The sequence below is a fragment of the Pelodiscus sinensis genome, chromosome 20 (assembly GCF_052426305.1).
Source record: "Pelodiscus sinensis isolate ZL-2025 chromosome 20, ASM5242630v1, whole genome shotgun sequence".
Taxonomy (NCBI): Eukaryota; Metazoa; Chordata; order Testudines; family Trionychidae; genus Pelodiscus; species Pelodiscus sinensis.
This window is the reverse complement of record NC_143071.1, coordinates 18,574,148-18,590,417: the sequence shown is the minus strand read 5'-3', so window position 1 is coordinate 18,590,417 and position 16,270 is coordinate 18,574,148. Positions and strand designations below refer to the sequence as shown.

Below are 16,270 nucleotides of genomic sequence, written 5' to 3'. Positions count from 1 at the left end.
CCTGGGCCTAGAGCGCCAAAAGGGCTCGGTCCGGCCCTGTTTCTAGTCCAACCACCTTTGGACTTACAAGACAAACAAAGCTGTTTACAAGCCATTGAGCTGATCACCAGTCATTAGGCTTCTAGTAATGGCTCTCATTAGAACCTTAAAACTATAAACAGACTCATACTTCATAACTTTACATACAAGAATGATACATGCACCAAAATAGGGTATACAGATCCAGCAGATTGTAACATTAAAATTGATAGCTTACATGAAGTATTTTGTCTAAAGCATCTCCAAGTTACGTACCTCTATATTCACAAGCCAATTTTCATAAAGCAAGGGTGGGAGTAACTGTCACACATTCTATATGCAAATATAAGGGAGAAGGTAGTGGAGGAAAACAACAAGTAGCACAAATATGAAGGGAAGTAGAACAGCTCTTAGCAGCACAGAAGCACACAAGGGCAATTTTAGAGTAAGCTCACAGCCATTTATTTGGGGACCCTGTACAGAGTCCTGAAAGAGATTTTACTGGCCTGGGGTATAGGTGGAAGTCTAGCGCTACTGAGCCTCTTGTCCAGAACACCCATTGCACAGCCCCCAACCTCACTTACAGGCCCTGTTACTGAAGTCCTTTTAAAAAAGAATAGCCATGGACCTAGTGGGCCCACTAGGAAAATTGGTCTGGGGCATCAAAGTATACTTGTCATCCTTGGCTATGCCGCAAGGTATCCATAAGTCATTCCCCTAAGAAATCCCACATCCTAGGCAATAGCAAAAGAATTGTTCCAGGTTTTTGTGAGAGTGAGCATCCCTAAGGAAATCCTGACCAACCAAGGAACTCCCGTCAGGTCAAAATTAATGTGGGACATATGCACACTGCTCTACATCCAGGCTTTGTGGACCTCAGTCTACCGCTCTCCAACAGATGGCCTGGTCGAGCAATTTAATCATACCCCCGAGAGCATGATCTGGAAGGTAGTGTCCCAGGATGGAAAAGACTGGGATACCCTGATACTGTACCTGATGTTTGCAATACAGGAGGTCCCCAAAGTGTCTATGGGATTCTCCACTCTTGTGGCATGTTAAATATCATGAAGCAGGATTAAGAACAGCCCAACCCAGAGAAGAATGTCATAGAGCACATAGCTCTAGAGAGAGAAAATAGCCCAAGTGACCCCAAAGTATAAGAGCAGTTGGAAGAAGGCCCAGAAGACCTATGACAGCCACTGGGTGAAAACAGAGATTTCAGACAGGATACCAGGTGCTGGTACCAATAGCAGAAAGCAAGCTACTGGCCAGCTGGCATGGGCCATATATGAGAGAGTGGAAGTTGCTGGGGAAGCAGACTACAAGATAAAGCAACCAGACTGCCAAAGGCCAGAGCAGATCCACAGTGTTAACTATCAGAAAGCATGGTGTAACTGGTAGACATTCCTGGTCACACAGGGAGCTCTACCCAGGCAGATGGCCCACAAAGGCAGTTATCCCCTGAATTAACTCCAGAACAATGAACTGACATCATTGACATTATCAAGTGGAACTAAGGGGTGTTCTCCATGCAGCCAGGCTGTAGGATGATGGTCCAACACTATATTGTCATCTGTCCCAGAGCAAGGGTGAAGATGAAACCATACTGGAGGCCAAAAGTGAAGAAGTTAAGATGGAGGTGATGCTGGAACTCGGGGTGATTGAAAAACCTCACAGCCAATGGTCCAGCCCTAGTCCCAAAGCCTGATGGCACCCTGAAGTTTTGTAATAACCTCCGGAAGTTAAATGAAATATCCCAAATTGAGCTAGTTGATCAGTTAGGCAAGGCCCAACACGTCGACGGAGCCATGTAGATGAATTTACTAGACAGGAAAATGAAGCAGTGATTTTTCTTATTCGTGAATTATTTTCTTTATGTAACTTGATTGAAGTGTGACTGACATTTTCATCTGGTTGTTTTCTGGGGCTACTGCACAGTGGTGCATTTTCTGTTGAGTGGAGCTGGCCTGGGCTGTGGCACCTTTCTCAGGCCACGGCAGCTCTGGATGAGGTAGGAGTGCAACTCCCTGACCACAGCAGCTCAGGCTAGGCTAGACCAAGAGAGGGGTACCTCTCCCTTCTTGCACAGTCCTTGATAGCTTGCTGCATGGTCATGCAACTTAGAAAGAACTTAGGTTATGAGTGCTATGTAACAAAAACTTGTTCTATGTAGCAACTAGCAACTGATCATTAACAGTCTCGGGACCTCTTTGCATTGAATTGTCAGTCATTCAAAATAATAGTGATAGAAATGTAGCCGTGTTAGTCTGGTGTAGCTGAAACAAAAAACAGGACTATGTAGCAGCTGGGTTTATCTATATGCTGGTAAAAGCTTAAGTTAGAGCCTTGGCGAGGATGTGTCATCTTGTCATTGCAGTACAGTATTGAAGGGCTAGTGGGTTAAGTGGGCTCAGTGGTACCCCAATTCCAGATGGCACACAAGGGGAACCTGTCACAATCACATATTGTGGTAGGCATGTATATAGGGTCCATGGATCTTGAAAGATGTGTTTTGGGGGAGGGAGCATGGTGAGCATTGCAGCAGTGGAAAGCTATGTCTGCAGCCTTTGCATCTGCTGTTCTGACATGCTCTGGTGCCACTTTGAGTTGGTGTGGTTTTTGTTGATGTGTTTGAGCTAGGAAAAGTTGGGGTTGTTTGAGGGCCAGAAGTGAGGTTCAGGAAAGATTTTGTTCAGGATGAGATTCCCATCAATTATAGGCTGTAGTCAGTTATATTGCGTAGCAAGGGGTGAGCAGTCAAAGGGGATTTTATTTCTCTATTGAAGCAGGCTGTTGGCGTATTTGGAAATGGGCCACAGACAAAGAAAAAAGTGTGCACATTTTAATGGATGTCTGTTCATTTGATTTGCTTTTTGATGGGTTGGTGTATCGAAATATCTTAGGTCAGGTCTACACTAGAAACTTCTGCTGGTATAGAAGATATTGCTTAGGAGTACAATCTTGTTCAGGGGAGGGGGTTATGACACTTCTAAATGGCCCTCTTTTTCTAGGGTGGACTAGGCTAATTTGCTTTGATTCTGTCCTGTGATAGGAGAATTATGCCCTTGAATGTAATCCCATATATCGTCTCACTTAAAAAATAGAAAGAAAGAAAAAAACATTTAGGCTATATAATTTTTTCAATTCTAAAGTTTCTCCCTAGCTTCCCTCCTGAGAGTGTGTCCTTCCCTCTCCCACTTATCTGAGCAGCGACAGTTCTGTTATTAAGATGCTTGAAGGATGAAAAGGTGTGTGCGCATGCATACACTGTCTTGGGGGTGGAAGGTGGGACTTGATATCACAAGTAGGTAAGATCATGAAGGCACGGTTTCCTCCCCCATGGTGTACCTCAAGCTAAGTGAGTTGACAGTGTTTCGAACACTCTTGCAAAAAAAAAAAAAAATTCTGGGATGTATTAGCAGTAGTGTTGTAAAGAAGACACAAGAAGTAATGTTTCCACTCTATGCTGCACTGATTAGGCCTCAACTGGAGCATTGTGTCCAGTTCTAGGCGCCACCTTTCAGGAAAGATGTGGACAACTTGGAGAAAGTCCAAAGAGCAACATAAAGTCTAGGAAGCATGAGCTATGAGGAAGACTGGGATTTGTTTAGTCTAGAGAAGAGGGGCCACGATAGTAGTTTTCAAGTACATAAAAGGGTGTTACAAGGAGGAGGGAGAAAAATCCTGCTCCTTAGCCCACGAGGATAGGCCCAGAAACAATGGGAGGTTTAGTCCGACACTAGGGAAAACTTCCTGTCGGGGTGGTTAAGCGCTGGGATAAATTGCCTAGGGAGGCTGTGGAGCTATTTCAGAGCAGGTTAGACCCACCCCTGTCAGGGATAGTCTAGATGGGGCTTGATCCTGCCCTGAGTTCATGGGGGGGCCTAGGAGTGTGGGTGCTTTCTGTGTGTCCCCACAGCGCGAATATGGAGTCCCCAAGGGGAGAGCGCGCTGCGGCCTAGTGCAATGAGGCCGGGGGCCGAGAAAGCACGCGCAGGAGCACCCAGCTCTTTGGATGGGATGCGCCTGCGCGTTGCCCTGTGCGCTGCAGTCCTAGCTGCTATTGGCCGCTTTCCATGTCACTCCTCTCTGGCTGCTTCCGGGCGGAGCCCCGGCTTGAGGAGGAAGCGGCGGAAAGCGGAAGCGGCGGCCGGTTCTGGCTCGGGAGGAGGGAGAGGAGCAGGGCGCGGCCCCTGCCATCCGTCCGTGCCACACTTCCCCTGATGGTCGGTCTCTTCCTCCACCTCCCCTAGGGCCGCCCGTGAGTGGGGTAGACGGAGCCGGAGCCGGAGGGAGAGCTCCCTTCCCAGCCACCCCCCGCGCCGCTGTTCGCGGAGCAGCCCCAGCATGGAAGCCATCGCCAAGTACGATTTCAAAGCCACCGCGGACGACGAGCTGAGCTTCAAACGGGGGGATATCCTCAAGGTAAGAGCCGCGGAGGCTTAGCGAGCCCTCTTCTCCCGAGTCACTCGGGCCCCACCATCTCTGGAAATACCCCCCACCCACCCACACACTATCCCATTTCCTCCCCCGTGTCTCCTCCACAGCCCTTCTGACCCCTTGGGTTGCTCTTCGACAGCATCTTCCAGCCCGCTTGTTTTTAATGGCAGAGAGCTAGAGCATAGACCAGTAGCTGAGAAGTACTATTAACTGGATTATTTTTTTTCTAGAGATGCACCCTTTGATAGTAATCCACAACTTAGTGTTTCATCCCTTTGCCCCCTGCCAGAAAGATTTGCATGGAAGAAAAATTGGGTCATCTTTTTGCCATCACGCTGCTAAATATTGATACTGATTTTCTTCTTCTTCTTCTGTGGTGTTAGTTTTCAGCGGTAAATCTGTAACACTGAGTATTTGATGGAATTGTAAAGGTGTGAGTGGATGCCTGGGATAGATTAGATGGGTTTTGTGTGTAAGTTTCTCAATTTATTGAAGAGTAGGAGTCCAGCATAAATTTATATTTGCTTTTTAAAAATATATATATGCCTAAAACTGAAGAAGAATCTAGAAAGAACAAATGAAGAATGTATGCAACAAAAACAGAAAATGGGGATTTGGTAACGGATTATAGTGCGTGTTTTGTATAAAGATTCTAAACTATGCTGCTTTCAGAATAACTAAAGTCTAGTTTGTATTCATATAAGGTTTTTTTTTAATTCTATGGTTAATATCAGCATGTTTGTTATGGATAAAACAAGATGGATACTTTTTCTTCTAAGCAATTGAGCCATTAGCGGTTTAGCTTTAAAAAGTTGAAATCCATATCTTTATTCTCCAAAATAACCTGGACATAGATGGCTGAGGATTAAAAACCATGTTTTTTAAAAACCCAATCCCACAAAGATTTTAAGCACATAAATAACTTTGTGAATGTGAATATTCTTCACTGGGACTATTAACCTGCAAACAATTACAAACCTTTAATTTTTTTCGGAGTTGGGGCTAAGAAATAGTAGCCTGTTCAAGGAGTGATGAAAAGTAGGCCCCTTTAAAGGCAAACTTAAATTCCATTTGTGCAAAAGAATCACATTAACTACTTCATTGATGCAAGAAATACATGGATTCTGTTGCAAAGTTCCTATTTTTGCCATAAATTATGAGTTTTCTGCTTATCTGAGGAAGTGGGATTTGCCCACGAAAGCTGCTTATACATATACATAAAATAAATTTGTTGTTAGTGTCTAAAGTGCTATAGGACTACTCCATGATTTTTCACTGGCTGAAATTTAGTATACAGTGTCATAGAAAACCAGTTCCTTAAACATTTTAGTTGGGATGATAACCAATTCAATTTAAAAAGTCCTGCAGCACCTTAGAGACTAACAAAATATGTAGATGGTCATATGAGCATTCTTGAGCACAACCAGTGCGAGCTGGAACTGAGCTGGGCTGCCTTGCCTGCCTTGCCTGCCTGGCTCCTAATACATTTTAAATGCAGAGCTGCAGCAGGGGTAGGTCCCAGACCTGCTATAAGCCAGGACTGAGCTGGGCTGCTGGCCAGCCTGCTAGAAAATTTACTGGCAGCAGGGGAGAGGGAATGCGTGTAGTCTATATCATTAACCTATTAGCTTTTGCTTATCAGTTAGTCGACTACACTATTACATCCCTAATATATAAGGATTTCTTTTGTCTAAACTAGGAAAATGATTACCTGTATTGCAGTTTATTCAGGCACTCTTACTAGATCATGATTGTGTTTGTGAGATTGTGGCAGAAATCTGAGCTTTATGTGTGGCATGCTTCATGAAAATTAACTTGTGAAACTGTATAACTCAAAGATCCTTTAAACAAAATACCTTTTGTAACATCAATTTTAATGTTACAATCTGCTGGATGTGTATATCCTATTTTGGTGCATGTATCATTCTTGTGTGTGAAGTTATGAAGTATGAGTCTGTTTATAGTTTTAATTGTGTTAATGAGAGCCCTTACTAGTGCCCTGGAAGCCTAATGGCTTGGTGATAAATTTGTAAATAGTCTTGCTTATCCTGTAAGTCCAAGTCATGGTTCATCCTAGGAAGACAGGTGACTATACCACCTGGTACTGAAATCCATTTTGAACCTGGTATTTTCCCATGGAATCAGGGATGTAAAACATAGACTTTACCTCAGGGCTGGGAATACTAAGCAACGGGAAGCAATCCCCCTTGTCTTCAGCTGGCTTTGGAGACTGCCTGGCACACCCTAAGAGGAAAAAAGAACTTTAAAGAAGTCTGGAGACCAAAATCAGAGTAAAAGATCATCTGTGTTTTGAAGCTGATGCCTGAAATAAGAACAGTTGTTTAGAGTAAGAATTTGCATATGACCAGTTTCTTAGTGAATTAGAGCTAGTTATCCCTTTTCTATTCATGTTTATTTAATAACTTACTTTGATCTTACTTTTTGGCCAAACTGGACAGCCTCTATGGCAGGGCTGAGCAAAATATGGCCCAGGGGCTGGATCTGGCCCGCACACCCACCTGGCCAGGACTCTGTCCCAGGCAGCTGTGTGGTTTAAAGCTCAGCCTGTGCATCTCTCTGCTCTGCAGGAAGGGAGAAGATTCATGCAATCTCCCTGCCCCTAGCTGAATCCTCACCTCTGAGAGGCTAGAAACAACTGGCCAATAGGAACAAATAGCCAATAAGATCTGAGAAATTGGCTTGGAGGATGGGAGTAGTGCAAATCTCCCCTCTCTCTCTTCCCCCCACCCCAAGCTGAGAGCCACCTGGGATTTATAGCTTGCAGTTGTAAGTGATTTCAGGCTGCAGCAGACAGGGAGCCCAGCCTTCCTTGGGGGTGCTGCAGGGCTGCTGACTTTAGTAAGTGCCTCCCAGCCAGAGCCTGCCTCTGGCACCCCTGCCCCTCCTGCACCCCCAACTCCAACTCCCTCCCCAGGTCACCATCCAAACCCTCTGTACTCCCCTCCCCCAGGTCACAACTCCCTCCCAGACCCTCGACTCCCTCTTGCACTCCTCCCTCAGGCCAGAATCCACTCCTGTACCCAAATGCCTTCCCAGACCCTGCACCCCATTCCCCTGCCCCAAGTCACCACCCACACCCTCTGTAGTCTGCATCCCCATTTTCCCCTTCTCCCAGGTCACAGCTCCCTTCCAGACTTTGTGCCCCTCTCCCAGGCCAGAATCCTCTCCTGCACCCATACCCCTTCCCTGAACCTACAGCCCTATCCCCGACCTAGTTCACAACCCCTTCCTTTGCCTAAACTTTCTCTCAGACCTCACCATGTCCTGCACCCCAGTCCCTTACCCCATGCACCCTTCTGTGCCCAACCTCCATCCTAGACCCTGCATGTCCTCCACAGAAAAGTGCGGCCTTTGACCACTTTCCAAAATCTTGAAGTGGCCGTCCGCCAACAATTATTGCCCATTCCTGATCTACAGGAAAGAATTAATGGACACAAATCAGATATCCAAAAAGGCAACACACAAAAACCTGTTGGAGAATGGTTTAATCTGCCTTGACACTCATAAATGGATCTCCAAGTCACAGTTGTGTTTCTGGACAATTCCCCAAGCCAAATACACAGAGAAGGGTTGAAACTTAACTTTATTCACAAGTGTAATTCATTTGCAAATGGTATGAACTGGGATGTGGGCTGGCTCGCACACTATCTTCCACATCCTAATGAGTAACCAACCAAACTAACAATGGAGGTGCTAATTGTTCTTATCAGCCTCTTGTAAGAAGTGGGTTGTGCCCACGAAAGCTCATGATACCATCTACATGTTTTGTTAGTCTTTAAGGTGCTACAAGACTATTTGTTGTTGTTTTTTAAGTTTTTTAGATCTGTTTTCACTTGAAACCATTACAATTAATGGTACTTAATAAAGTCACTAAAATCACTTTTGTTTACTATCAGGCCCAATGTAAATAATTACCAGGCAAGAGCAATCACTGAGCATGTCTCTTTCGTTGATAAAGAAAACTTAAATGAATTTTCTCTGTGTAAAACTTTTACACAGGGAGAGGGGGATTTATTTGGGGGGGGTTTTGGTCCCATTTCAGAGTTGGTTTCCTGAGAGCTGTGCCCTAGAATTGTGTCCTTCCAGAACTGAAGTGGTTCAGTGTCTGCTTTGCTTTGCAGGGAGGCATAACTCCAACTCTGTGCCTTGTCTGGGGGAGACCAGTGGATCTGGCCCAGCAGGACAGGGTGGTGGGGGAGCTCCAGAGAGCAAGAAGGTGGGTAGTGGTAGCATGATCATCACGCTGGGGAACAATTTCGCCTTGCTGTTGCTGGAATGTGTAACAGAGTAAACCGAGGCCCCAAGAAGTTAACTTGCTCATGGCTTATACAAATCCAGGAATAGAACCCAACTCTGGCTTCCACTCAGTTATTCTGACAACGAGTAGCTTGATGCACCACAGTGAAGACAGGTCTGGTGTTAGAACTGTGGTTCAGAGGGTGGGGGAATCCCAGATGGTAGCAGCAGTTTGAGGTTGTACAGAAGCGTCAGGGTAGCCGAGTTAGTCTGTACAGGATAAAGTTAAAAAACAACAAATAGTCTGATAGCACTTTAAAGACTAACAAAACATGTAGATGGTATGTAGCTTTTGTGGGCACAGCCCACTTCTTCAGATGACCAGAGATTGTACAGTTGACTTCACTCAGAACACTGTTTGTGGCACATATATAGTGAAAATTTTCATAGTGACTAGTACATTTGGGCTGTGGAAGTAACTTATACTAAGCACACTAAATCACTTCTCTCTTGATGGAAAGTTCTCTGGTTCTCTCACCTTCCTCTTTCCCCATTGTTGAGTAGTGATCAATCCTGAAATCAGATCTTAAGTGCATGTAAATGAGTAAAAACTTCTAAGGAGAATAAACAGCAATACATGGTGCAAATCTAATGCATGCCCAGAAGGAAGTATTTCTCACTCGTCACACATCTGTGCTAGTCAAAAATGGGGTTGTTGAGGAAAAATTACATATCCTACAAGCAAGTACATAACCCTCTTTTTTGTACCTTTCAATACTCAGCCATAATTAGATACCTATCATTCACCAATGTTTCAAGCTATTGCTCTCTGATGGCACGTGTGACTTAGAATGCTGTACAGAGAACAGTTAGAAAGCTTTGTACCACCTTAAGGAATGAAGCTATATCTAAAATACTTCATTACCCGTGCTTAAGCTTTCATGTTCTCTGTGAGGAGCGAAGGAAAAGATGCATATTGTCTAACTTCATCGGATTTCAGCAGATAACTTACCTATGATGTCATGGTACCATTACTGCAGTATACCCACATATTCTGGATGTGATTGAATAGCATTTGAACTGTTGCCATTAAGCTACTTGCTAGTAATCTTGTGGCTATGCTCCAAAAGTAAGTGAAGATAGATGATCTTTGACTCACAACTCTGTAAAATAGCTGAGTGAAGAGGGAAAAGTGCCTGGCCTCTTCTTTAATGGGCAAAGATGATAAAAGCGTGTGTAATTTTGTAACCGTGGCATTGTACTGGATTCTCAGTCCTTTGTCAGATGATTCTACAACAGTGTATGGTATGACTGTGCAGAAGATACAAGTTGGCATCTATCTATAGATTTGATCTTTAGGCAAGTGGAACTTAGAATTGTATTTAGTTTGCCCAGAAAAATGAAGGCTTATTGTTTCTGCATATCCTCTATCCAGTGTCCCCTACTATTTGCTTCTCGGTCACTTACTGACTGTGGCTGTCTACAAGATCACCTTCTGTCTGCATTCTGTATATTACTGTGTGGAAAGGGGTGTTGGTAAATGGCATCCTCTGAGAAAAGTGAGGAAAACCGGAAGAGCCCACATTCAGATGCAAGAAAGTATCAGTTTTTAATGTACTGAACTGACTATTTTATGCTTTTGGGTCATGACGCATTTAGAGTTCTCTGCTTTCTCTTCACTTGCTGTCTGGTGTCATTAGGAAGAGTCACTCTCAATCTGTGTCTTTGAGTCTAATACCTAGACTCAACAAAGAGTTACCTAAATTCCTGAAAAATAGAAATGTATTTCTGGTGGCTTCTGGTTTTGTTGGCCTTTTTGCCAGCTGGCCAGTATCCAGTCCTAACATGTGCTGATGCTGTTTGCTTTTGGCTTGGCATTGAGGTGGGGAGAGGAGAAGAAATTGTCCAAAGATCCCACTAGTCAAAGCTTTTTGCTTCTCTCCACCCTGTTTAAAATGTACAGCTAATGCAATAATTGTGCATATATATATTAAAAACACACACAATAATAGAAAAACTTCTAGCATCCAGATCCATTTCTCCCCCCCCCCCCCAAAAAAAAAACCCTCCTCATAAAAGATGGCCTTTATGATATATACCTAGAAGGGTAGCAAGCCTGAAGATCCTTTAGAAGATCAGTGTTCTGTTCACCGTAGATGTCAGTGTAGTTCATGGGCAGCTTATTGGAAGGACTGTAAAAGTACCGGATGTAAATGGGCCAGAAGTGTACTAAGAGTCCTTTACTTTTGAATTGCGTTTTGCTGTTTTCCTGGAGTCCTTACAGGTGATTACATTTTTGAGTAACTTTTCTCTGTTGCACCTATGTGTTAATGTTTTCTCATTTGTGTAGTGTTGAGTTGTGGGTTACCTTAATTGCGTTATCAAGGCTTCTTGCTATTCTAAGCAGTGATATCAGTTGGGCTCCACAATGACTACTGTTTGTGATTTCCCCCACTCACACACAAGATTTATTCACTTTCCCTTCAGACTTCATCGGGATTTAGTGTTTCAAAATAGTGATGCTGAGGCTGCATTTTCAGTTCCTGCATGAAAACCAGTTTTGGGCCTGAATACAGAACAACATGTTTGTGTCTAGGAGGAGTGAGATGAGCAAGGTTGGCAGGTTCTCGGTCTATATTTCCTTCTCCCCATCCATTCAGTGACCCCTTCTGTGTTAGCTATTATGTAGTGGTGTTTGTACAGGCAAACAGATGGCTTACTCAAGGGAGGTTTGAGGACAATGGTCCTACCTTTTGTTTGAAATTATTTGTTTTTGATTGAGAGAACTATACTGCTATTGAAGAGGAGTGGACTTAATGATCATGAGCAATGTTCCCCCTCTAATTTTTTTTCCATCTGTGTGCACAATAAATTTTGTTATATGCACCCAGGCGTGCAGATGTGCACCACCAATAGAAATACATGATGTGGGAGGCTGTGGATGTTCTGCTAATTAGCTGGGCAGCATTCGAATCTCTCCTGGACGACCGTCCAAGCGCTCGGCTTATAGAGAACACTGATTTTGAGTCTTTCCTCTCTTTCCATCTTCTATAGTAGTGTATAAATTTAGTGTATAGAAAACTGCTTTCTGAATGAACAGAGCAGGACAGTAGCTGTAAGCAGTGGTGTGGGGGTGGTGTTTTTTTCTGTGAATCAGATGCAACTGATGTGCATTAAGTGTGTGACAGTCCATTTTGTAGGTATATTTGATGTATGTTGCTCGATTGTTGTGGGAGAAAATTGGGGTTTGACTTAAATGTTTTAGATGGATGCTATTGTTCAAGCAGGGATACCAAATAGACCTCCTATCAGACCATAATATTGGAGTCAAAGCTGCCAGCAGGTCACTGAAAACCTGACAGATGTGAAACAGAGACCTGTAGTAATTACACAACAGTTTGAGAGAGTGGCATTTGAATTAATATCTTCTGAAGAAATTGAATGTTTTTGTTGTAATAACTTAGTGATCAATTGTTTTAAGATTAACCTGATGTCTTGTAATATCTTGATTACTAAATAGTTATATTTAATATGGAGTTCTTTCCAAAGATTGTTACCTACACCTGGTACAATTTGAGAGTGGGATACATATCCTATTAGCCAGGTCCTTCAAAATGCTTTTCTTCCTCTCACTCCTCCATAAGGGCACTGATTAGAAAAAGTAGTTAGCAGACATACTCTTAAGTTCCAGGATCACTTGCATTAGTTAAAGAAGGCCTTTTAAATTTCAGTGACTTAAAAAAAAATCTAAAACATAAAAAAAAAAAAAAACCAACAACCCTGGAGTATATGATCTTGCCGAGGACAGTCTCAGAGAGGTTGCATTATTAAATATTGCTTTTCTCGGAAATATTTGTTACAAGTATAGAATATTCCAGGTTGAAGGTGTAAATAAAGCAAGCTTTGCCAGCATCCAGAGCAGGAGGAATAAATGCATTCCTCCTTGAAAATGGTTTCTTTGTTTCTTTATTTGGTAGCCAGCTGTGGTCTCCTACCAGGGCTGTCTCTGAAAGCAGAGCAGATTAACTCCCTTCTGTGCTGCTCTGTATCCAAAGCACAGTAGGTTTAAATCTGTGTAATTCAGGATGGCAGTTATCCTTCTTTGGCTAATGGTACTAGATGAGCTACTGATAAAAGCTGACTGTCATTAGCTTTCTAACTTCATAATATGCAGAACTGTGCACACTACTGTAATTACTGTTGATCACTCCTGGGCTGTTTATCAGCTAATTCTAATAGGGGCAACATGCTGGCTTGTCCATAGGGCCCAACCTGTCCCATAACTGTTTATCATCTCAACTTCTTAAATGGATTTTTCAGGATATAAATAAGCACTCACCAAACAGCTTTTGGCTCTTTCAGTTATCTGATATATCATCTTCAACATGTGTCAAGCTGCTACAAAGGGGTGGTGTGACTGACGTATTCATTGACCAAGCAAGGTTCTGCGTTCTACACTGTGGCAATTAGTGGCACACTGTCCTACTGGCGGGGCGCTGCTTGGGCAGGACCATGCTGTATAACGTCCCTAATGGCAATTCTCCATTTGGTTGTGCAATAACCTCAGAAAATCCAAAATTTCATGGAATGTTTTCTGCATAAGTCCCTGGGAAAACTGAAATCACCAATTGGTCACACACAATAAAAGGGTGAGGCAGGGACCTCACAGGTGCCTATGCCAGGAAAGCAGTCACTCTGTAAAGAGGGATGTGGCAGTGATGGTTAGGTATGGGCACAAAGGGCCCAGCTTTGCTCAAAACCTTCTTGGTTGTGGTGAGACCAAGAAAAACCTGACTAAAATGGGAGAAATCAGGCTTTTCTGGCTTTCTGATTTTCACCAAAATCAATGGGGTTTTGAGAAGTATTAGGGGTAAGTAATATGTCAAAACAAGTCTTTGCAGTGGAGTCTGACTTCTGACGTGCTTTTCAGGGTAACATCTTCATTATTCCATCCCTGTCCCCATAGCTGAAAGCTGCACTGTACTGTATCTAGTAGTTATCTTTGCTCTGTATGCTGTCTGGGATTAGAGATTTACAAGTGATGCATCAGAGTAGAAGGTGGAAGTCTAGTCCAGTGTTCAAGATCATCTCAATGACTTAAGTTGATGTGAAGTTTTTGCAGTTTTCATTGTATAGAATGTGGTTTTTAGCCAGTATTGCATGCAGCAGAGGTGTAAGATAAGTTCTGGTGCAGCGTAGGGTTCGGGTCATCTGCTGGCAGTTGCAAAAGAGGTGTGCTAAAAGAGAACAGGACAGGAGGAGAGGGTGTCACTTGGATGCAGCCACAGTCTCCCCTTCAGTATAGGGCAGTTCTGGGGTAAGGAGGAAGCCACTCCTAGTCAAAGGAAGAGTAACTAACACGGCTACATTTCTATCACTGCCCTCACTGGTTAAACAAAGGAGGCTTCTCACAACTCCCATGCAAACTGAGCTTGGAAAGACTTTGAACAGAGAATCCTTTTCAAAGCATAAACAGCCAGCTCTTCATTGACACATTAACATTAGAATATGTTGGTTTAACTACTATGCATCTAGATCTGGACAGGATATTTGCATGTTTAGCTCCATGTGTGGGATTTTTACTAGCTGGTAAATGTACTATCTAAATTTTTTGTTAGTCTCTAAGGTGCTGCAAGGCTATTGGTTGTTTAAGTTTTTCCAGTTACAGACTAAACCTCTATCTCCACTGAAACTTACAAGATGGTAGTTTAGCTGCTAGCCTATAAAGACTGGTCATGGTTTGACTCCGGATTAGATGACCTGACAACCTGATTTGTATTTTTCCGGATTTATTTTTATCTGTAATATTGAGTCTCGAATATTAATCTTTTCTGGTGTCTTAATAGAGCCCAAATTTCTTGAGTTGTTTGGGATTTTATATTAAGATGTCTGACACTGCATTTTATACTTTATACTCAGTTTGTTCTGTTTTAGCAGCGCACATCAAGGGGTGAATTGCATGCCTTTTGCATTTCTTCAGATTAACAAACTGACACTTCATGAAATGTGGTGCAAAAATTCTTATCTATAGCTTTTGCTCTTTAGCACAAAGGCTTTTGCTCTTTAGTTTCCTCTGCTGTTTCTGCAGTAGTGGTTAACTTTATCTCTAAAGCTGGGCTAACATCAGTGAGTGGTGTACACATGAGGAAGTAAACAAAGCCATGTTAATTTTAAATTTCATTGTAAACTTGGGAAAGAGATAATTGAGAGGGGAACTTTTATTGGGATCAGAGGGGAGAAAGGAAGTTGCACTTCCAAGATTTTTATATGGAGACTAAAGAAATAAACTAGTTTCACATTTTATTTTAAATGCTGCTATTCCACTTAAAATGTGAGTACTGACCATACCAATGTAATGTTCCAAGCTTCAGTCTCCCTTTTTATCAGGCTGTATTAAGCATTTCTGCTTTAGTCTCAAGCCCCATTACATCTTGAATGGCTTGATTTTACAAAGTGCTGATTTTCTTCAATTTCTGCTGAAGCTGTCTTGTTGATCTTACTAAGTGGGGAAGAGAGTGGGATTCTTAATGTAGGATGTCCTTGTTACCATGTTGGTGATATAACTGCTCAAATAAGATAATTCCAGTGAATTATTTGAAAGAAACTTTCATGAGAGATAATCTCTCTTATATGGGATGGAATCTAAACATGTGGAACGGTACAATGACCTTTTTCAATGGGAACTGTATCAACTAGTCTTTAGAACTGTATTTAGGAATATAAAGCCTTAAAAAAAAAACTGAAACCAAGAAACTAGCCTGTAATACTCTGATTTAATTTATAGATATATCTGACACATTTTATTTTGAGTTGACAATTTTCCTGTTAGTAAAAGGAATACAAGGTGAATAGTTTAAGACATAAATAACACAATGGAAACCTAATTGAGTTATTCTAAAAACATAAATGATTAAAGAAACCCAGGAAAAAAGAAAAAAAACTTTGTCTATAAATTTGATACCTGATCTTAGATCTCTTTGAATTTGGTGAATAAGAGATGTTTCTTCCCATTTCAAAGGCAAAACAAATCAGTTCATCTTTAGACCTATTTTGGGGAGTAGGTTAAGGCAACAGCTAGAATAAGTACAAAGTTTTAGGATCTCTCGCTCAGGCTAGGAAACAGACTGTCAACCCCTCCCTGGAAATAATTATCTGTCTGAAAGTCTGTTCAAGAGCTCTTCCTAATGGTAAGAGCTAGGGCCACCAAATTTGGCATGCAGCTTCCTCCTCTTCTAACTTAAAGCAAGATCAGGATCCGATTGTGCCAGGACAAATGGAAGCCCTGAGAAAAGGACTGTTTTCCATAACATGCAAAGGGAGAGGCTGCTGTTTAGAGGGACGTGCTATGAGAGTGGCCAACTGGGGGCAACAAGCCCGCAGGAGAGAGCTATCTTGCAGAGTGTCCATTGGGGAAAGTTTCACCACCAAGGGAGTGGCCAGCAGAGCAGGGTCTCCACCATTTTACCTGCAAGCAAACAGAGTAAGTAGCCTTTCGTTGCTGCAGTGTGGGAGCGGGGAGAACAGGAAAGGTTCCTGGCAGAGATGGGGGGGGGGG

General features: G+C 42.8%; 1 protein-coding gene across 1 annotated transcript in view; it reads left to right on the top strand.

Moving 5' to 3' along the window:
- The first annotated feature begins 4,125 nt into the window (after positions 1-4,125).
- GRB2 (growth factor receptor bound protein 2) overlaps positions 4,126-16,270 on the top strand; it is an 83,273-nt gene continuing 71,128 nt past the window's right edge. Inside the window, exon 1 of the mRNA XM_006136426.5 lies at positions 4,126-4,443. Coding sequence (XP_006136488.1) covers positions 4,366-4,443 — 78 coding nt within the window. The 5' untranslated portion in view covers positions 4,126-4,365. The remainder of the gene's footprint in view (positions 4,444-16,270) is intronic.